Raw genomic sequence first — 22,929 nt, 5'->3', positions numbered from 1 at the left:
CTTCCCCTTAATCACTCCGTGAAAGAATTTGGGGTCCCACCATGATAGAAACAGAGAGCCCTCTTTTTTTTTTTTAGAAGGACATTGATATGTTTACAGGCATACTGTTATTTATTATTTACAGTAAGTTTTAAGGACAGAAAGAAATTGTGGAGGCACGATGGATAATCCCTGGAAGGTAGGGTTGGCAGAAAGTGGCACATCAAATACATTGGCTGGTGGGCAAGGGGAATGGGAGGTTAGGAGAAACACAGAGTGTCCAAGGTCACGGATGGATAATCCATGGTAGGTGGACAAAGGGACTGAGGGAGAGTGAATTCCTAGTCATTGATATGAAAATCCCGTGACACACTTAGACTGCTTCTGCATCGCACCAGTGGTATATGTTTCACTGGTTGAGAACCAGTGGTTGAGAACCATTAAATTACATGCACGAAGGTACCAGCTGGATATTAGGAAAAACTTTTTCATGGTCAGAGTAGTTCAAAAGTGGAATCAGCTGCCTAGGGAGGTGGTGAGTTCCCCCTCACTGGCAGTTTTCAGGAAGAGGCTGGATGAATATTTGTCAGAGATGCTTTAGGCTGATCTTGCACTGGGCAGGGGGTTGGACTAGATGGTCTGTATGGCCCCTTCCAACTCTATGATTCTATGAACCACTGCTATAGAAGGTAATTGGATGTTAGAACAGCATTCAAATAGGTACAGGCACTAACAGCGGATTGGCTGATTCATTTTAGGGACCAGACAACCTCCTGTCTGTCACAATAATCCATATTATTTGTATAATCTTGGCCTGCTGATATCTTCTGCAGAATTTGTGTCTTTCGTCAGTATCCAAGGTACTTGCTTCATTGGTGTCACCTTGCACGTGCCTGGGCTGAATGTGGCATTAAAAACAGGTGCAGGGTTAAATTGTGGTAAGAACAAGCTGAAATTAAACAGTTGAATTAATGAGATGAAATTAGACCCTCTCCTCTGGCTATGCTACTATCTCATAAGCCTAGGAATGAATGGAAAACGGCTGATGCACTTTAGGGGCCAAACTGAACGCAGGCTCAGGATCAGGCAATCCTAGGCAGTTCTACTTGGAAGCATGTCCTGTTTTATTTAGTGGTACTTTCTCCCAAGAAAGTGTTTTTAGGATTGTAGCCTTCATTAACAATTTAAATCCATAGCAGTAGAGATTTATTTTTAGGACTCATGCTAGATGGAATCATGAATAGCTTAGAAATTGGTGAAGAAGAGTGGCTATAATTAAATTAACTTTCCTTGGTTCTATATGGATTTACTGTATTCAACTGTCTGAACATCTGTTCAAATTTAATCCTTTTCTAAGATGATGTAGGATGGAAACCCAGTGGGTTGGAATCCTTAATTGAATAAGATATTATAATTTTTAGACTTCCTCCCCTAAAACCTGTTTCTGGTTAACATAAAATCTATGGACAAGGCAATTCTGAAATTGTTAAGTGCTGGAATTTTGAAAAATACCACTATCTCACAAAGTTGTAGCATTAGAACTGTGCTTAAAATGTGAGGATTGGATCCAATGACTCTCTTCATTGAAGTGTATTGTGATGGACAAAGACTTCATCAGTTGAAGAAATAAACAGTGGAAGAGTATCATTGGTTCCAACTTGGTGGAAGGTAGTTATCGGCGGGGCTTTTTTTCTGGGAAAAGAGGTGGTGGAACTCAGTGGGTTGCCCTCGGAGAAAATGGTCACATGGCTGGTGCCTCCACCCCCTTATCTCCAGACAGAAGGGAGTTTAGATTGCCCTCCACGCACTGCGGCACGGAGGGCAATCTAAACTCCCTTCTGTCTGGAGATCAGGGGGTGGAGGCACCAGCCATGTGACCATTTTCAAGAGGTTCTGGAACTCTGTTCCAGCGCGTTCCAGCTGAAAAAAAGCCCTGGTTATTGGGTCATCATGAGGCACTATTGTCCATGTACAATGGACATACAGCATCTTGATATCCTTGGCTATATTTTTGATACACTAACAGTGCAATCCTAAGAAGAATTACTAAAGACTAAACACATTGAAATCACTGTTAACCTCTGGCAACCTCATGTTGTTAAGAGAGAAAAAAACAAGCCACTATTTGTGTGTGCATTCTTCTGAGTTCATGCTACACAGGACTACAGAAGTTTAAGCCCTTGTATAAGTGAGCAGTCTAGCCTCTCATTTGTCGTTACAAAAGCAGCTATTTCTGAAATAATTATAGGATTGGATTGGGTAGGAGAGCTTTCACTTGCATATTTAGATGCTTGGGAATTTAAAACTGATGACTAATAAATCTCTCCAAACTTTCTCCAGGGAAAGTGCTGCATATTATGACGAGAATGTCAGCATCAAGAAGGAAGGCCTGAAAAAATATGACCCCTACGTTCCACGGTATCATGAAATAATAGTAATACAAGCAGAAAAGAAGGTAATACCAATTCAACATTTTTTGTAGTAAATAAAAATTATTTATGTTGGGACTGAAACCCTGAGATATAAAGGATTGTATGGATAGAAAATATATTGGTGTTGGACAAGAAATATCTAAATGCCAACCCACCCCCTGCTTTGTTTGTTAGAAATCTTGTGAGGATACATAAGATAAAAGATTGAAGCACTCTTTGCAAATTATGCACCCGCTATGATTTTAATGTGCCACTTTATCTTCTGAAAAATTGAAATCTGAGAAATCATGTGTCACGGTTCCTTAAAATATTGGTGTTGAGTTCTGACTATATCACAGAAGAATGGAGTTGCCATTCTTTTTGTTTCAGTAGGGCCTCTGTGCATTTGAAGGCTGCATGACTGGCTGCATATTTCTTCAAGTTTGTTTCATCTCCAGTGGTCGCCATCTAGTTTCTGGGCCCAATTCAAAGTGTTGGTGTTGACGTTTAAAGCCATAAAGCCAAATTATGTTACAGATCTCCATTTCTCATGTAGACCTATCGGATACTAAGGTCATCTTTGGAGGTTCTTCTCTTGGAGCTTTCCAACAATGGCTATAAAGTAAGTCACAAGACACAGGGCTGCCTTGGTAGCAGTGCTGTGAATGTGGTTTGCCTTCCCAAAAAGGTTCACGCGTTTATCTGTTGTTTTTGATTGTTGTTGAAAATAACATCTTTAATGACAGCTCCTGGTAAGATAAAAAATTGAGAAATGTTTGTTTCCTCTGGTTTATTTAAAGGATAACTCTTGATTTGCTTACACCAAGATTAATTTTATGGGCTTCTTTGTTGTGCTTTTTTACTAACTTCCATATTGTATTGTCGAAGGCTTTCACGGCCGGAGAACGATGGTTGTTGGGGGTTTTCCGGGCTGTATTGCCGTGGTCTTGGCATTGTAGTTCCTGACGTTTCGCCAGCAGCTGTGGCTGGCATCTTCAGAGGTGTAGCACCAAAAGACAGAGATCTCTCAGTGTCACAGTGTGGAAAAGATGTAGGTCATTTGTATCTACTCAGGAGGGGTGGGGTTGAGCTGAGTCATTCTGTAAGAGTTTCCCAGGGTGTGGAATGCTAATTAGCACATCAAGCACCAATCCATATGCAAAAGAACCTCCTCAGGTTACAGTGAAGCCTCCCGCCATTAGCATTCCACACCCTGGGAAACTCTTACAGAATGACTCAGCTCAACCCCACCCCTCCTGAGTAGATACAAATGACCTACATCTTTTCCACACTGTGACACTGAGAGATCTCTATCTTTTGGTGCTACACCTCTGAAGATGCCAGCCACAGCTGCTGGCGAAACGTCAGGAACTACAATGCCAAGACCACGGCAATACAGCCCGGAAAACCCCCAACAACCAACTTCCATATTGTTTGTTGTAAGCAACCCCACCCTCCTATGTAGTATAAGTCATCAATATATCTAATTTTCAGCTCAGACAAATCTGAGCATACTTAAATCTGGAGACTGGATCTGTGAACAGACAAGACAGATCTTTCTACAAATCTGAAAAATGCCCCAGCAGAAAATCTGAAATCTAAAACAAAAACGAAACAAAATCCACATTTTTTAAAACTGCCCAGTGTAACAGCAGCAGCGCCTATAGCTTTAAGATACAAATGCCCTCAGGCTAGGCAACCACAACAATATTGCTGTCCAAGACTTCAAGCCTAGATTGTTGTCAGTGAAAATTAGGGGGAGGGGGCAGAATGCTTTCCAAGGCTGTTTTTGCCTTCGAGGGGGGACTTGTTGGGACCAGGCATGGCAGCGACCATTGGGCGACTTGCTACCACCTGACTTGCATGACTTGGCTACTTGCAGTTGTTCTAAAGCAGCCACCCACAAAAACCAGTGTGGTGTTGTGGTTAGACTTTCAGAGTAGGGTCTGGGAGACCCAGGCGTGAATCACCACCACTTTGCCATGGAAGCTTAGTGTGAGTCACCTTGGGTCAGTTCTACATTCTCAGCCTATCTCATAGGATTGTTCTGAGGATAAAATGGAGAAGAGGAGAATGATGTAAGCTGCTTTGTATCTCCGTGGTGGAGAAAGGTAGGGTATAAATATATAATAAATATAGCTGAAGATGAAGGGGGGAGGGTGGACAAAATGTTGGTTGGTGGATGGGTAAGAGAGAAGGAAGCAGTGAAAGGTGAGGCTATGGGGTTGCCAGGAGGAGGGAAAGAGGAAATAATGTGAGGAGGGAAATACAGGGGAAAATGTTGTGCCCTCCCCCCCCCATAAGGCCTTGTGGGTTCCCCACTGCACAACTGACCTCAGCTTGCACTGAGTAACTTGACCAGAATTTTCCCAGGAAGAGGCTGCCTGGGGGCGGGGAGTGGAAGGAGGGAAAGCTTAAATGGCCGGGGGGGGGGGGAAGATAAAAGTAGGTTGGTTTGTGGATGCAAAAGAGAGAAGGAAGCAGGAAAGAGGAGAGGCTATGGAGGCTTTCAGGGAAAGGAAAGAAGAAATAGTGGGGGAAGGGAAAATGACATGTGTCCTGCAAGTTCTTGCAGGTCCTCTGCTTGTAGGACTATACTATCTTGTGTAATATGCATTTGATGGAAGGGCAGGGAACAAATATTTTAAATAAATAATCCTGCTCCTCTTATGTTCTGTCCATCATGCATCCTGGAAAAATGTAGAAGCTATGGAAATAAGATGATGACTGTCTAAGAATGGTTGGCTTCCCACGAGTCATTTCTGTTGTAGGCCTTAGTTTGGGGCTAGATGACCCTGGAGGTCAGTGTGCAAGGGAGCAGCTTTCTGCCATATATAGGCTCGGGGGCGGAGCAAGGGTTTATCTTGCTCGCGGCCGGCCGGGCGCCCCCACGCGCGCATGAGCGTGCGCGCACACCGGCCTGCGTGATGACGTCACGCATGACGTTATCACAGGAGCGCACGTGCCGCCATTGGCCCGATTGCTGCGGCGGGCGGCCTCCGAGCTCTCCCGCTCGGTTGCCTGCGCCGCCGCAGATGCCTGCCCGCGGTGGCTGCGCCTGGCCAGGGGCTTGTGCTGGCGGCGGCAGCGGCGCGGGGTGGGAGGGATAGGAGGCTGGTGCTTTGTGGCGCGCGCTCCCGCCCGCCGAGCCTCCTCCGGCGCTCCCTCCAGCACTCCGCGCCTGCGGCCACCGCCTACCTGACCTCAATGGGCCTGCCGCCCCTGTATAGGCTCTCCTTTTCTCATTTTATTCTTACAACAAGAACAGCACTGTGAATCCGGTTAGGCTGAGTGAGAATGACGGGCCCACGCTTGCCCAATTGTATTGGGCCAATATAAAATGAAGAAATCAAAATGTATCCAAGAGCAGGGTAGACTTTGATCAGCAGAAATAACAAGAAAATATAATCAGATTATTTTATTTTGCAAGACACTTCACTGTATTTACATCTGACTTGAGGTGTCATGAGAGAAGCTGGCAATATAACTTCTGCTGCTCAGTTTGTATAGCAGAGCCAGTACTGCAGGCATGTTGCTGCAGCATCTTGGTCAATGCTTTTTATGTACTGTTCCTTCAGGAATTTTCTTGAGGCAATACCATGATTGGCAAAGGAAGCAGAACCAGGGCTTTTTTTCAGCTGGAACGTGGTAGAACGGAGTTCCGGCACCTCTTGAAAATGGTCACATGGCCGGTGGCCCCGCCCCCTGATCTCCAGACAGGGGAGTTTAGATTGCCCTCCGTGCCTGGCACAGAGGGCAACCTAAACTCCCCTCTGTCTGGAGATCAGGTGGCGGGGCCACCGGCCATGTGACCATTTTCGCCAAGGGCGATTTAAACTTTAATCCCCCCTTGTTCCAGCTGACCCAAAATGATGTCATTGTGCGGTCCTGAGTTCCACTACTGAGTTCTACCATCTCTTTTCTCAGAAAAAAAGCCCTGAGCAGAACATTTATTTGTTATGGACTTAGAGCAGAACTACAAGTGACAAAAGGCACAGGTTGGACACTTACTTGTCAGCTTCCCTCAAGTTTTGATGGGAAATGTAGGCAGCTTGGCGAAATGTTGGACAACTGACAGTTGAAAAGTCCATTGGACAGCAGTCAGAGAGCCAAGCTGAAAGACTGGGATGCCTACATTTCCCATCAAAACATGAGGGAAGCTGACAAGTGTCCAACCTGTGCCTTTTGTCACTTGTAGTTCCGCTCTTAGTGACTATGTATTTCTAATTTAGAATGTAAAAATGAATGTGCTTGTGCTGCTGCCCAGCGGAGGTGGCCACGTTAGCTAAATCATAGGATTAGTCTGCATATTGGATATTTAGGAAAGACTTAGATGTAGCAGTTTATACTATGACACATACAGTCCATTCAAGGGAGAATTTTTTTTAAATAGCTGGATTATTTTGTATACTTCAGACACAGAAATAGAAACATAATTTTTAAAAAAAATAACTAAGATGACAGGGAAGAACACGTGTGTCAGCATAAAAGAGATGTTGTCGTAAGACGGATGATCATCTGTTGTACTCATCTTGGCTTTTCAAGCTTAACCCTGCTGATCATCAATCAGTCCAAAATGGCAGGTAGTGACCATTAGGAGGATTCATTAGCACCCTGCAGCATGTTTGTGCCAGGTGACCCACATCTGTCTTCATTAGAAGTTTGCTAGTTGCCAGTAGTGAACAGATGGGTCGTTATTGCGTACATTGCCCTTTGGGTGTACCTGGAGGACAGGCAAAGTCGTCCTGAGCAGGGCACGCGGCGTTACCTAACCGAGAGCAAGCCGCTTACGTTCACTAATATTATTACAGGAAGCAAGGAAGATCATTTGTTGTTTCACCTGCCTGCTTGTTTTTCTGGTTTGCAGTTGAGGAAGGTGGAAGTACAACTTTCAGAAATATTTGAAATTACAAGTTGAAGGAACCTTTGACATGGCTTGGCTCAGTGGGCGTTCAATTTGGCAAAAACCAATCATTTACTTCTCATGTTGGTCAAGTGCCAAGTTTTCCCCAATTGGCTATTTAATTAAGCTTATGTATTGCAGAGTCTCAATAAAGGTAGTTTTATGTACTCGTAAAGGGTGCAGGTTTCTTACATATAAGAGTTTGCAATTTAATGAACACATCAGTGCTCATAGATATATGCTGCCTTTTAAAAGCTTGCTTTTAATCAGCTTTTGAATATGGAGTATACCCTGTTCTAAAAGTCTTGAATCAAAAAGGTTCCAAAAAATAAAGTTGTTATAGGACTTTTCGTTACTGACGGGTTCAAATCATAGTCTGTTTGCCAGTTACGACTCGAGAAGGGAGCTGATTTATTTTGTCAATCAGTTTGGCTTTTCATGAATAGTTTGAGCCTGTTCATTGAGTCACTAAATATATTCAGATGGTGCAGAATTGTGCAGTTGGCAGCAGTGTTTTATTCTCACACAGCCCAATGGAAGTCTTGCATTCACCCCTTTCTCAGAGATTGCACACCAATTGTATAAATTGCAGCCAGAGGTTGTATAAATTGTATAAATAAATTGCAGCCAATTGTATAAATAAATTGTGAGCATCAGTCATCTAGCGATTGTAAATAAACACTATTTTTTAAAAAAAGTCTTAACATTTGATATTCATTTAAGTCTGCATTATTATTAGTGTTATTTCATGCACGTACCTTTTTGCATGGCCTTATGAAAGACATAGTTCTATCTTCATGTCATTTAATTGCTTGATTTTGACTAGCTATGGCTGTGGGTAGGTTTAGCACAGATGCAAAATCCCCCACGATGCAAGGAAATGAAACTCTACCACCACATGAAACAGAGACTGCCACCACGCAGGTACTGTTCACGTATAATGCTGTTTGACAGCTACTTAAGACAAATGGCTTATAGGTGAAAAGATTGTATGTTTGGTTTATGGTTAATTGCAACAATTGAAAACTATTGATCATGTTTGTTGCAAGGTTCATGGAATCTCTAGTTGCAAGGAGTTGCAGTTTTTTTCCCTGCAAAGAAAATTGTCTGCTTCATTAATCTTGGGTTCTTTTATTGCCATTCAAGTTGTCTTTGAATAACTGAGGGATGGGAGTTTTCAGTCAAGCATTCAAAAACTTCATTTTGATGGTCTTGTCAAATCAGTAAAACCAAGGACTGAACAAAGAACTACACCACTGTGTCCGTATTCCCAGTGGAGACTGGGGTTGTGTTTTTCAAGTGGTTCTCCCCTGCTCCATTTTTGAAACTGAGGGGAATCTTAGAAGCAAAGAAAGAAAAGTCAGAATCCCAGTGGACATGAGTTCTTAAGTAACTTCTGTCTTTCATATAAGGCTGTTTTTGAAGTATTAATTTTTAAATTGGTATATGAGAATTGCTGCCTATGCTGAGATTGGGAAGTGAGGAGCTCGGAATGACCAAGACCAGAACCAGAGCTGGGGTAAAACAGGCCACAACTTTATTACCATAACAATAGGAGCATTGGCGCAGCATGAGGGGCAGATCCCAGAGAGCATTGGCTGGCCCGCCTGCCAGCCGGAACCCACCCCCCTCAGCCCAAGGAGTGGCATATGGGGGGAGTCACCTGGGTGTGCACCCCTGAGTGGCCTCCCCTGCCACCTGGGAGGGAGCTTTCCTGGCCGCCCCTGAGCTGGGCAGGCCCTTCCCTAGCTCACCCCCAAGATCCCTTATGGGAATCCCCTTAGAAGGCCTGGGCGCGCAGGCCCTGGCCCCCCCGAACGAGATCTGCCCCGATGCCCACCGTATACACAGTTGTGACGAAAGAATAAGCAAGCTAGATATAAAGGGAGAGGTGGGTGGGTGATCGACCTCCGCTGGCGACTGAAGGGGGGCGGAGCCGGCCACCCAGCTAAATAGGGAGAGGCCGGACCTGAGGGAAGACTGCGGGCCCGCAGTCCGTTCCCCGGCCCCGCCCCCCGGCCAACCCCGGCCGCCCTGATTGGGCGGCCGAGGTTTGAACCGATTGGCTGGAGCTCACCCTGGGCTGCCCGGCGAGCCCCGCAGCATGGCGTCCGCCGCGCTTCGCCCTCCTGAGCGCCGGCAGCAACCCGGGCCCAGGTGAGTCTGAGCCCATCAATTCACATTGGGGAGAAAACTGTGTTCATCATGAGTCATGGAGATGTATTGCTTGTTACAATGAAAGATAATTAACTAATGATAAAGATTTTCAACATTTGGCTTCTTTCTTCCTTGTCCTTAAAAGTAGAGAAATAAGTTTTTTCATGTACATTATCTCTAAGTGGATTAAGCGAGTATTTTTTAAAGTTGCCCAAAGAGGGAAAAAATAAACTTAAAAGCTCGATGCTCGATGAATGTAGGAACAGCTGAATGTAGGAATGGCTTTTCTGAATGTACCTGTTAAAGTTACGGTGACATTTAGAGCTATTGCTGGCATTTGCAACTTTTATACCAAATGTCATCTTGTGTTATATTGTCAGTTGAGAACATGAGGACTGAACAGTTTGAAATGGCAATATACGAGAAAACATATAAGCTCGGAATATCCGTAACTGGTTATAATGTCAAAATCACACATGACCAGTCTACATTTATCTCCATCATTACCCCTCTGTCTTTTCCCGGAGTTCAACTAAAAAAATGCTTTTCTTTACACAAACATTTTTTGATACTTTACATTTGTATGAGTTTTATGACTTACTAACTAACAATGAAATATATTCCTCAGGATAAGATTTGCCAAGGCAATAATTTAAAGATAGTAATTTCAAAAATAAAACTAAATAGGTATTTTTGAGAGAAGTAAATGGGCCACCATGCTGAAATAAAATTGCAGAATCATTCTTTCTATAAATGTGAGCAGTTTGTTTCCCGCCCCACCCCCAGCTCCCGCTTTCAGCTGTGTGTATTTTGTTGGTTGCTGATTATGCACTAGTGCTTTTTCAGGCTTTTCACCCTCCCGAAATTTAATTTCCATTGCTAACGTTATCAGAATATTTCAGCTGATTAATCTTTCTCTGGGTGGGCACAGCACCTGCATGTGATGAGACCTTCATAGGGCAAGAGAACCATTTCTCGCCCTCTCCCCAGGCAGAATGCCAGCCCATTATAGGGAAGGAGGAGAAAGTGTCTATGTCCATATCCCCACCAGCCCTACCTAAAGACAGGCTAAGATTTGTTTACATAAAAAATTGTATGTGTAAAGTAAGGGGCTGGATAAAAATTATTACGAATCATGCTCAGAATAAAATTGACACATTCACATTAAGCTTAGTGCCTATTTCCTGTGGAATATTTTGCCCCTGACCCAATAGTCACATTTTAAAAATGTCAGGCTGTGTGTGTGTCTGGGGGGTGGGTGGAGGGTGGTCATTCAGTTTAAGACTTAGGATAGGGCTTTTCCAACCCTGCAGTTCATTGCTGGAACTGGGGACGTGGCCTGGCGCCTGAAGCATAGCTGACAAGGCAGAAGGCCAAGTTTTTAATATATTAGTATGAAAGACCAATCCAGAAGCTTCGCATAGGCTACCAGTTATAGGCCATTTTTGTACAACCTTATTCTCTTCCTTCTAAAGAGGGCTCTGTCCTACACTCATCAGGATCAGAACAGATAAGGTGCTGGAAGTTATGTGAACAGATCTCTGGAGTGTCTTTTTCTGTTAAATAGCAGCGGCAGAGGGGTTGGGGGCAGATGGATTCAAGCTGCGCTACGTGTGGGAATCCCCCCAACTGCTGACCTGTTTTCCCTGACTTCAAGCTCCTTCCCCCAAACCCCTAATATTTGCATTGCTGGAGAAAACACAGACTATTTGTATATTTACCTCAGTGGGGCAAATAGCAGCTCAATGACAGTTTAGATTAACCTCCTGTTTAACTATGAAATTTCAGTTCCAGAGCTCCCAGTAGCATATATGACTATCTTACATGGAAATTGTAGTTCATAGATCCCATCAGCACTCATCTAGATGTCTATCCATCTCTTCATGAATTTCAGTTGCCGAAAAGTGTTGTATTGAACTAGGATCCAGAAGATCTAGGTTTAAATCCATACTCTACCAGAAAACTTCTAGGTTGCCTTTGGGCTGATTAGTCTCTCTGATAGCTTAAACTACTTCACAAGATTGCTATGAGGATAAAAAAGAGGAGGAAAGAATGAGGCTTGCTGCCCTGAGCTCCTTGGACCAAGGGTGGGAGGAAAAATGTACTTAAATAAATAGAGTGGATCCAACTATCTCCCAAGGAGCCAGCCTAAGACGTTTGCCTTTAATTTGAGTGGAGTTTCTACCAGTGATGCTTCTTCCAAACTTTGCTCAGTGGAGTGGTGGGATAAGGGTAATATCCACCCAAGTAAATAGGATCATGGTTGTTGTGGGTTTTCCGGGCTGTATTGCCGTGGTCTTGGCATTGTAGTTCCTGACGTTTCGCCAGCAGCTGTGGCTGGCATCTTCAGAGGTGTAGCACCACAAGACAGAGATCTCTCAGTGTCACAGTGTGGAAAAGATGTTGGCAGGTCATTTATATCTACTCAGGAGGGGTGGGGTTGAGCTGAGTCATCCTGTAAGAGTTTCCCAGGGTGTGGAATGCTAATGACGGGAGGCTTCACTGTATCCTGAGGAGGTTCTTTTGCATATGGATTGGTTCTTGATGTGCTAATCTTCTCTGCCGGGCTATTGTCGGGTGTAGAGTGTTTTGTTAGCCTGGTGTTTTTCAGAACTGGAAACCAGCTCTGTTCATTCTTAAGGTTTCTTCTTTCCTGTTGAAGTTTTGCTTATGCTTGTGAATTTCAATGGCTTCCCTGTGCAGTCTGACAAAGTAGTTGGAAGTGTTGTCCAGTATTTTGGTGTCCTGGAATAAGATACTGTGCCCTGTTTGAGTTAGGCTATGTTCAGGTTGTCCAAGTCTGCAGTGTCTTTCGTGTTCTTTTATTCTTGTCTGGATGCTACGCTTTGTGGCCCCGATGTAAACTTGTCCACAGCTGCAGGGTATACGGTATACTCCTGCAGAGGTGAGGGGGTCTCTACTGGCCATCCGGAAAAATCAGCAGTGGCTGAACATAGCCTGACTCAAACAGGACACAGTATCCTATTCCAGGACTCTAAAATACTGGACAGCACTTCCAACTACTTTGTCAGATTGCACAGGGAAGCCATTGAAATTCATAAGCATAAGCACAATTTCAACAGGAAAGAAGAGACCTTAAGAATGAATAGAGCATGGTTTCCAGTCCTGAAAAACACCAGGCTAACAAAATATTCTATACCTGACAATAGCCCTGCAGAGAAGATTAGCATATCAAGCACCAATCCATATGCAAAAGAACCTCCTCAGGATACAGTGAAGCCTCCCGCCATTAGCAGTCCACACCCTGGGAAACTCTTACAGGATGACTCAGCTCAACCCCACCCCTCCTGAGTAGATATAAATGACCTGCCAACATCTTTTCCACACTGTGACACTGAGAGATCTCTGTCTTGTGGTGCTACACCTCTGAAGATGCCAGCCATAGCTGCTGGCGAAACGTCAGGAACTACAATGCCAAGACCACGGCAATACAGCCCAGAAAACCCACAACAACCATCATTCTCCGGCCGTGAAAGCCTTCGACAATAAATAGGATCATCTCCATGGACTGATGTTCTCATTAATTTTAGCATCCCCCCCTTTTAAAGAAAAGCTATTATTGAGCAAAAAGTGACAGCAGTTGGGTAAAGTATATAAATCAATGTATTTGGGCACAATGAATTAACTTGAAGGAGCTTTGAGATCAGATCTGGAATCAGTTTGTCCTTTTTATTCTCCTCGAGAGCCAGTGTGAGGATACAATGTAGAAGCAGCGTGCTCACTTCCTCAACACATACACTAAATCTGGAACAATTGGAAGAGGGGAGAATGTTGTAAACTGCTGTGGGCTCCCATTAGAGAGAAAGGCGGAGTGTAATTAGGTATTTAAATACATAAAATTATCTTCTGTGGATTTTGAAACAGTTGCTGAATATTTGATACGTGATTCCAGCATTAGAGAGGCCAGCATTGTTTTTAATATCTGATGTTTGATTTACGTATTTGGTGAAGATTTCTCTGTGGCCTTGGTCATATCAGTGTATTTTTGCCCAACTTTTCAGATTGCTAAGATAAAATAAACTTACATATTTTACTCTGAACTCTTTTTTGAGGAAAGGTAAAGTATGCCTGTGACAAACTCTGCTACTGTTTTGTAGTTTACAGCTTAGGGCATATGGTATTTGAAGCCTAATTTGTTTTTGTATCTGAAAGCATTTGATATTGGTTTCAGAAATCTAGCCTGTTTTAAAAACAATCTCCTTGGGAGCTTTAATTCTGTACTTTAAATAGTACATCCACCCAGCATTAGCTAGAAATCTCATACATACAAAGGCACTGGATTGACATTTCAGGCAGTTGGGAGTGGGGAGAGCATCAGCTTGTTGGCAGATAAACTATTAAAAATGAAATGTATTTACCTAAAGGCTAGTCCCCTTCCACCATATGAGACATCAAGAAAAAGGGGGCCATCTTAAATTTGCACACAAGTTACAGTTATGCACAGTCATAAAAAAGACACCCTTTTGTTTATAACATTTGAAGGGGATAGATCCAGAGGAGTTAGCCATGTTAGTCTGTAGTAGCAAAATCAAAAAGAGTCCTGTAGCACCTTTAAGACTAACCAATTTTATTGTAGCATAAGCTTTCGAGAATCAAGTTCTCTTCGTCAGATGCATAGTACAGAAACTGGTCAAATATAGAAGAGGAGGGGAGGAGAGAGAAGATGCAGTTAGGGGGAGAGAGGGAGGGTGCAACCAAAACATTCCTTTGCTAGTAAATGTAAACATCTCCTTTTGGTGTCCTTTTGGGGTCAGTTGGCTTGGGTGAGGCTTCAAAGGAGTTTGCCCTGTTAGTTTGCAGCAGTAAAACAGCTAGACCATCCAATTCCTATGTAGTATAAGCCTTCGATAACCACAGCTCTCCCCGTCAGATGCATCTGACAAAGAGAACTGTGGTCCCAAAAGCCCACGCCAGGCGCCACTGGGCTCCCCCAGACCCTGCCTCTGTAAAGGAAATCTGTTACCTGTGATAATGTGACAACCATTCATAGTCCCTATTCAGTCCCAGCTTGACAGAGTCAAATTTGCATATGAATTCCAATTCAGCAGCCTCCCGTTGGATTTTGTTTTTGAAAGGTTTCTGTTGAACTACAGCGACCTTTAAGTCTTTGATGGAATGTCCTGGTAGATTGAAGTGTTCTCCCACTGGTTTTTGGACGTTTCCATTTCTAATGTCAGATTTGTGTCCATTTATTCTTTTGCGTAGAGGTTGGCTGGTTTGTCCAATGTACAGAGCAGAAGGACATTGTTGGCATGTGAGGGCATATATCAGATTGGAGGATGAGCAGCTGTAAGAGCCAGAGACAGTGTAGTTGATGCCATTGGGTCCTGTAATTGTATTCCCTGGGTAGATATAGGGGCAGAGCTGGCATCTGGGTCTGTTGCAGGGCCTGGTACCTGTGCTGGTGACTCTGCTGGCCGGTTCATGGTTGTGGGTGAGAAGTCGTTTAAGGTTGGGGGGCTCTCTGTAGGCAAGGAAAGGTCTTCCACCCAGGGCTTCTGAGAGAGAGGTATCATTTTCCAGGATGGGTTGTAGCTCACTGATGATACATTGGATGGGTTTGAGCTGGGAGCTATAGGTGACAACCAGTGGTGTTCTGTAGTTAGTTCCTTTAGGTTTGTCCTAGAGCAGACTGTTTCTGGGTACTAGTCTGGCCCTGTTGATTTGTTTCTTCACTTCATTTGGTGGGTACTGTAGTCTCAAAAATGCTTGTTGTAAATCTCTTAAGTGCGAGTCTCGGTCGAGAGCATTGGAGCAGATACAGTTGTAACGTAAGGCTTGGCTGTAGACAATAGACCGAGTGGTATGTTTAGGGTGGTAGCTGGAGGCATGTAGATATGAGTATCGGTCTGTCGGTTTCCAGTATAAGGTGGTATTTATTCGTCCATTATGTAGTTGTACACTGGTATCCAGGAAGTGTACCTGTTGTGTAGAGTGGTCCAGGCTTAGGTTGATAGTAGGGTGAAAGTTATTGAAGTCCTGATGAAATCTCTCAAGGGCTTCCTTCCCATGGGTCCAAATGATGAAGATGTCATCCAGGAATCTTAAGTATAGTAGTGGTTCCAGTGGATGGGAGCTGAGGAAGCGTTGCTCCAAGTCCGCCATGAATATGTTAGCATATTGTGGTGCCATGCGTGTGCCCATGGCTGTGCCATTAATCTGTAGATATAAGTTGTCACCAAATTCGAAGTAATTGTGAGTGAGTACGAAGTGACAAAGTTCAGTGGTGAGGTGTGCTGTGGTTTTGTCCGGGATAATATTCCGTATGGCTTGCAGTCCATCTGCATGTGGGCTATTGGTGTACAGGGCCTCCACATCCATGGTTGCTAGGATGGTGTCATCTGGTAGGTTGTCAATGGACTGTATTTTCCTGAGGAAGTCAGTGGTGTCCCGTAAATAGCTGGGTGTGCTGGTGGCATAGGGCCTGAGGATAGAGTCCATGTATCCTGAGACTCCTACTGTGATAGTGGCTATTCCTGAAACAATGGGGCGTCCTGGGTTACCTGGTTTGTGGATTTTGGGTAGTAGGTAGAATCTTCCTGGTCGTGGTTCCTGGGGTGTGTCCGTATGGATGCATTCTTGTATGTCCATGGGGAGTGTTTTTAATATTTTATTGAGTTCCCTTTTGTATTGCTCCGTGGGGTCAGAAGGTAGTATTTTATAGAATGTTGTGTTGGAGAGTTGTCTTTCTGCTTCTTGTATGTAGTTTTGTTTGTCCATGATGACAACTGCTCCGCCTTTGTCAGCTTCCTTGATTACGATGCCAGAATTATTTTGGAGGCTGTTTATGGCCTCTCTTTCTGCACGGCTGAGGTTCTGCTTTAGGTGTTGCTGTTTGTCAATTATCTCAGCCTGAGTACGTCTACAGAAGCATTCAATGTAAAAGTCCAATGAGGAGTTGCGGCCCTCAGGGGGTATCCATGTGGAATTCTTTTTTCTGGAGTTTTGTAACGATGATTGTGTATTGCTGGGTTGTGGGGGGGGGGGGTGCTTGCTGCTGTGATGGTGTCTGTTCAGTGCTTTGTTCATCGTTTTGTTCAGCAGAGTAGTTGAAGAATTCTTTCAGTTTTAGACGTCTAAAATAGGCCTCCAGGTCTCCACAAAGTTGTATGGTTTGTGTGGGTCTGGCTGGGCAAAAAGATAGTCCACGTGAGAGGACAGATTCCTCTGCTGGGCTCAGTTTGTGGCTGGAGAGATTAATGATGTTGCTTGGTGGATCCAAAGTGTTTTTGCTTCCAGTTGCATGCAGGAGTTTTGAGAATTTCTTCTCCTTCTTGTTCTGTAATACAGTGAATAGAGTGCAATAAATAGTTTCTCTGGTTGTGGTAAACATCTGCCAGTTCCTGGTCTGTGCAGAGGGAGTGTTTTTCATGGAAGAATCTAGTTCAGAGATCTCTTGCTTGATCCATTGTTGCTTGCTGTACATCAGTCCAATGAGGTGAATTAAGAGTTTCCTGGATAAGGTGTTGCATAGTTTCTCACTGTAGTCTGTGTAGTAAGTGGATTTCAATGGGTTCCTCACACACAGTCCCTTGGGTAGAATGTCCAGTCTTTTGCATTTAGAAAGAAAGATGATGTCTGTTTGTATTTGTGCCAGTTTCTTCATGAGGTTGATGGATTTCCTCTCCATTCGGCTGAATGCGGTGCTTTCCTCTCACATTCAGGATTGTGTTCTTTTTGGGTAAATAGGTCTTGCTTCATACTTACACGTAGTTTTATCAGTGGTAGAAATACAGAAAACATCATCAGATCTCTCATGGAAGGCCTCGGAGAGGTAATGAGTAAGCATTTTGGCTTTATCTTGCTCTGATTCCAAGCCATCTTTTAGAAGTAAGGCTGTGAACTCCAGTCAAGTCTTCAAGACTTCGATTGTAAGTTACCAGAAGCAGCAAAAGATCAATCAGAATTCAGAATCAACGTTGATTGCTAGATGAACAACTAAAGCTAAACTGTCTGCTATAACACCATACTATAAAAGACGATACTGGTCAGAGTACAGGAAACATACGTTGTCTACATGTACCTAACAGGGAAGAACCAACTGCGTTTGTAGCAGAATCAACCTCACAACTGGTTTTTGTGCGCTGAAACTAAGTAACAGTCTGTCTAAGGCAGCCTGGTATTCTTCTACCCAGAAGGAAAGCCCCAGCTTTTCTGATGTATTTACTAGATAGTTGAGGCCAGCCTCAATGAAATTCCAAGTGTTCCTTGTGCATGGAGGTAACAGTGGCTGAAATTTATCTAACCAGAAATGACAAGGCAGATCTTAGTTTCTGAAATACACACTGTTTAGTACATGTGGTTTCCAAAATGGTTTGAGTATGAGTGATTTTTGTTTGCAAAGTAGGTAACATATGCTGCATATCAGAGCCAACTTGGCCTTCAAGTAGATAGAGGCTGGACCATTAATCAGAAAGTATAGCTCAGTTACATGAAGCAGATTGCAGAGATATTTCTTTGCCTCAGCTGCCAATATATTTCTCTTTTGATTTGAGCAGAGCACGACCTGTACCTTGTGCTGTAAGTAAGGCCTGCTTAAGTTCCATTTGATTTCAGTGGCACTTGAGCATAAGTAACTGTGCACTGGGCTGCGACCTAGCAGTCTTTCCTCTTGATGTCTGTCATTGTGGGGGTGATTGTGCGCCATGCTGGGTGCTGCCTCTTGGCAGAAATATGGTCTACAAAAGTTTAAATGAATAAAAATAAATATATTTATCTTCCTTTGATCCTGTCTAAGTTAGACAAGCCGTGCTGACAAAATTCAGGAGAGAGCATGATAGCAAGGAGGTGGCTACTAGAGGTGTGCCCTGAAAAAGTTCCAGTTTCGGATCCAGGATTTTGGAAGGAACTACAAACTGTTACTGTTTTTTTCTGTAATCTGTTTGGTTTTTACACTGTCATGAGTGGCAGCCTTGTTCTTTGCAAGGAGGGCTTCCAGCCTCTTTGGGGCAGCTGTTTATGCATTTAATGACACCAAAAATTGCACAGAACACAGTCTTCCCTCTAAGCTACCGATCCACTGAGGCTTTTTTCAGTTACACTACATACACACATAACATCGGACCATGAAGAAGGTAAATGTTGGTGGGTGCACACTATGGTGGGAAACTGGCTGGCAAAGGGGTAGCGGGGCAGGGTGGGGCGGAAGCATGAAAAACAATCCTGCTTTATATTCACTTTTTATTTTTCTGTACTGCCAATAAATTATTACCTTTGCATCCTGTTGCTCCTTGATGGTCCCATGTTCCCTTTGTAGTTTTGTACCCATGCTGAAGCGGTTTCCTTGCATTAATCGCCGCCAATCTCTATTTTCCAATTAAGCAGGCAGCACGATTGTCTAAATCCCTCCTCCCCTGCCTAAAAAGACTGGTGTTTATTCCATACGTTTTTGTTTTGCTGAGGGTAGACAGGATTGTTTTTTAGAGGGCAGAGTAGTGAATGGCTTGCAGGACAGGGGGAGGAGCAATCCTAAAATGGTCTATTCAGACATAAGTTCGATGTTATTCAATAGTATTTACTCTCAAGGAAGTGTCTTTAGAATTGCAATGTATGATTGAAATCTGCACATATACCCTTTCAAATGTTTCTAAAGCTGATTGATAGGGACAGGTGTCCCCTAGTGAGGACCTGAGTGGCAAGGAGACAAGACAATGTCATTGCCTGGGCGAAAAAAAGATGCACTCATGTGTATTGCACACATCCCCCTTCCCACCAACAGAGTTAATAATATATGGGCTCTCTCCTCTTGGGATCTGATTGGTGAATACCGTTAAGGAAAACAAGGTGCTGCTGCCCCTGCAAGGTAAGAACTAAACTGAGAGGAAACACATAAACTTTTTGGTGGGAGTGTGTCATCATAATTTGGTTTCCCAGATTTGGTTCACCTTTCCAGAAGCTGCTTTAACGAAACGAAACAGCTATTTCCAGATGTATTTCTGGTTTGTTTGTTTCATTTTGCACACCCCTAGTGGCTACCAGTTTTTTGTAGCATTACAATACATTCCAGCACTGAATACTAACATGCATAGTAGAGTTGCCAAGGTGAATCTGGCAACCAGAGGGAGTATTGGGAGTGGAGGCATGTGTGTGTGTGTGCAATGTTCCATGTATTTCTATGTTGTTTTTAGAGAAAACCTGGAAGTGGAAACTCTATGGTAAAACCATAGTGTCTCCGATGATTCCTAGAGCTACCCTACACCACTTCCAGGTTTTCTCCAGAAATTACATTGCCTTTTTTTTTCCCTCCACTGCTGCTCCAAGTAGAGGTGAGCAACTAGGGCTGCTGGCAGGAGACCTCCCGCATTAGTAGGAGTCCTGTAAGCCCTAATGCTTAGTTCCAGGATGGTCTAGAATCTAATAAGCTCAACAAACATGTAAGTATGTTTAGTTTTTGTTTGATATGCAGCTTCATTCTATACGTTTATGGTATTTTGTGATCTGTTTATCATCTGTAAGGAATAGTGACCTTTTCATATTTGATGATTTTAAAATGTAGCCTAAACGAAGATATTTCTAAAGCAAGCAGGCTTTTGTTTACCTCCCTCCATACTTTGTACAGAAGCAATAAAAGTTGGATACTCTTTTCTACATCTTGTTAATAAAAGACAATGTCCTGGGGCTCCTACACTCGAGATATCTGACAAGAAAGTAAATATCTATTGGTATCTGAATAGGTTGAATCCATTTAATAAAGAATACAATTACCATGATTGTCAGAAATAATATACTCTAGAATTAATAAAGCACTCACTTGTGAAGTTGCAGATACAGCAGATTAACAGGACAATAAATGTACATGTTTAATATTTCATAGTGGAGGTGATTTATTTGATGATCGCTACCACTTGGCATATAAAAACTAGCATTAATTGTTTGTCTTGTGGAAGGTGGAGCACGGCTTTTTTCCTGTCTTCTACTGCTATTTCAGTTGATTAAAATATATTCTACTGCTATAAATGATAGAGGAACCCAGCAAAAATAATTTGCTTTCATTTAACAGGAAATATTAACATTTACTTTCTCTCCTGTGTCAAAATCTGATAATTTATTTTGTAAAAGAGAATGGGTGTTCACATGTTTGAATATCTAAACTTTCCTTAAACTAAGTCATGTCTTTGGTCCATCTAACTCGGTTTTGTCTGCTCAGAATAGCAGTAGTACTTGAGGACAGGGTCTTGCCCAGCTTAATTGCCTGATACCCTTTTAACTGGTGATATCAAGGATTATAGAGTCTCTCTACATGATATGCTTCAGCATATGTTTGTCAAGTGTAGGGAGATGCAATGTTAGTCAGGAAGCGTAATTTAAAAAGACAGAGCTGGCGGAGATCACTCTCATAGGGTTTGTTAATTTTATCTTCACCTCCAGGAAGGCTCTGTCCAGTCTAAAACTGTGGGATTGCAGCCAGCTGGCAGCAAGGAATGGAAATGGGCTGGAGCTGCCTTCCAGAGCCAGGCTTGGACCTGGAGAGGTTATAATAGGCTGAAGTTTCCCTTCTGGCATTTCATAGCCCCTTTACACAGCTCTAGTGTATAGCAAAACTTTGCTCCATCACAGGCTCTGTCTTTTTAAACTACCCCTCCCAGCTAACATTGCATCTCCTGACACGTTCTTCATGAGTCAGATGTCTTGTGTAGAGAGAGTCTTAGATCCCTTTAGGATTTGGAACTCTTATATTTCGAGAGTTGCCTTTCTCAGTATGTGTGCCAGTTCATTCCTCACAGCAGTCTTCTTGTTGTGCTATGGATAGCATGTTCTTCTGTAGTCTGTCTTATGCCTTTCCCATCATGGGTGCATGAGGTAGCATGCAAGATACCACCTAGCTTTTTGAAAGGCCTATAACACAGTTTTAGTTCAACTGGCTTTTATTATAGTTTTTTCCCCCTCCAAGTTTTCTCTTATTTGACTAAGTGATTTGTTCTGTGTTGACTGGTATGATGAACTTGAAGGGTTTTTTTATTATTATCTTACCATATTTGGTTTTTAATATTGACCTGGCTGTCAGCTGCTTATGAGCCTTTTGGAAAGGTGGGGTAAAATATTTGAAGTTAATTATCTCAGTAAATCTTTATGTAACTTTGCAATGTCAGTAGCATTATCTCATACTGCAGATAGGGGACGGCTGACACAGAGAGAATAGTAGCTTTTCTAAGGCGTTTTTCTAGTGCGTTTATGGCTTTATTAAGGTTTGAGCTGAGGACTTGCCATCTTGCACTCTTGGACATTATACTACCCTGGTTCTTCAGGTGCCATGTAGTAGTCCTTTTGGAAACCACTCTGTGGTTTATAGGAGCCCTGTGGCACAGAGTGGTAAGCTACAGTACTGCAGCCCAAGCTCTGCTTATGACCTGAGTTCAATCCTGGCGGAAGCTGGGTTCAGGTAGTCGGCTCAAGGTTGACTCAGCCTTCCATCCTTCTGAGGTCAGTAAAATGGGTACCTGGTTCCCTGGGGTGGGGGGAGTGTAGATGACTGGGGAAGGCAATGACAAACCACCCCATAACAAACAGTCTGTGGCTTATAGTCATTTGAGGTTGAGTTGACACTTTTCCTGGTAAGCCTCCTCCCAGTGCCTCTGTCCAAGGTCTCTAGAGCGCTAGGATGAGTCTTGTCAGTTCACCGAGACCTTATTCTGTTGGTGGCTTTAGTTCTCATGAAACACATATAGTTTCTGATAGGCCACACCACAAGTTCATGGTGATATTTGAGCCATTCCAAACCCATATTTTGAAGTATCCGCACATTCCTGTGATCAACAAATGAATAATAGATATTTATTACTCTGTAAATTAACTTCTTGGAAAAAGGTGCTGACATTCATTTACTTAACCGGCCTCTTTGTAGTGGATTCTCTACGTTCTCATCCTTTCGTTTATGGCCTGGTAGTAATAGTGGCTTTGCATTATTTTCTCTAAGGTTTGTATTTCAATCTGGGGCCATTAATAAAAGCACCCACGATGACTTTGCAGTATAACAATTGTTCGTTTACCTGTCATCTTGAAGTAGGGAAAAAAGTAATACAGAGTGACAGAACAAAAGTATGATGATGAGCTGCAGAAATGTTCTTTATGCTATCATGATTTTGCTGCAATGGAGAGGATATTTCAGAAATACTACCATGTTTTCTTGAATCACTGTAAAATAACGCTGAACATGGAACGGCTTTCCCCTGAAGCTAAAAATGTATTGGGGACATTTGTTGTCAGCTGCATAGAGGACAAAAAGCATATTTTTAAAAAAATAAAACATCAAGGCTACCATTGAGGTGAATACTTCCATTTTTAGCTAATTAAAATGATTTTTGTTCTGGTACGATGGTAGCTGTTCCCAGAGGCTCATCATCGCTGTCGCATGACAGTTTTCTCTTGGCTAATTAAAGACATCTTTCCATGCAAACATGCTTTCATGACTCCATGTTTCCGGCCTTTTCCAATTGCTGCTTGCATAATTGGCTACATACA

At 43.1% G+C, this 22,929-nt stretch overlaps 1 protein-coding gene across 1 annotated transcript in view; it reads left to right on the top strand.

Moving 5' to 3' along the window:
• The window catches only part of STPG2 (sperm tail PG-rich repeat containing 2), a 306,478-nt gene that overhangs the window by 39,123 nt on the left and 244,426 nt on the right, over positions 1-22,929 (top strand). The window contains exon 6 of the mRNA XM_054990485.1: positions 2,320-2,434. Coding sequence (XP_054846460.1) covers positions 2,320-2,434 — 115 coding nt within the window. The remainder of the gene's footprint in view (positions 1-2,319; positions 2,435-22,929) is intronic.

This window comes from Eublepharis macularius, chromosome 10 (assembly GCF_028583425.1).
Source record: "Eublepharis macularius isolate TG4126 chromosome 10, MPM_Emac_v1.0, whole genome shotgun sequence".
Taxonomy (NCBI): domain Eukaryota; kingdom Metazoa; phylum Chordata; class Lepidosauria; order Squamata; family Eublepharidae; genus Eublepharis; species Eublepharis macularius.
This window is presented reverse-complemented; position numbering and strand designations above follow the sequence as displayed.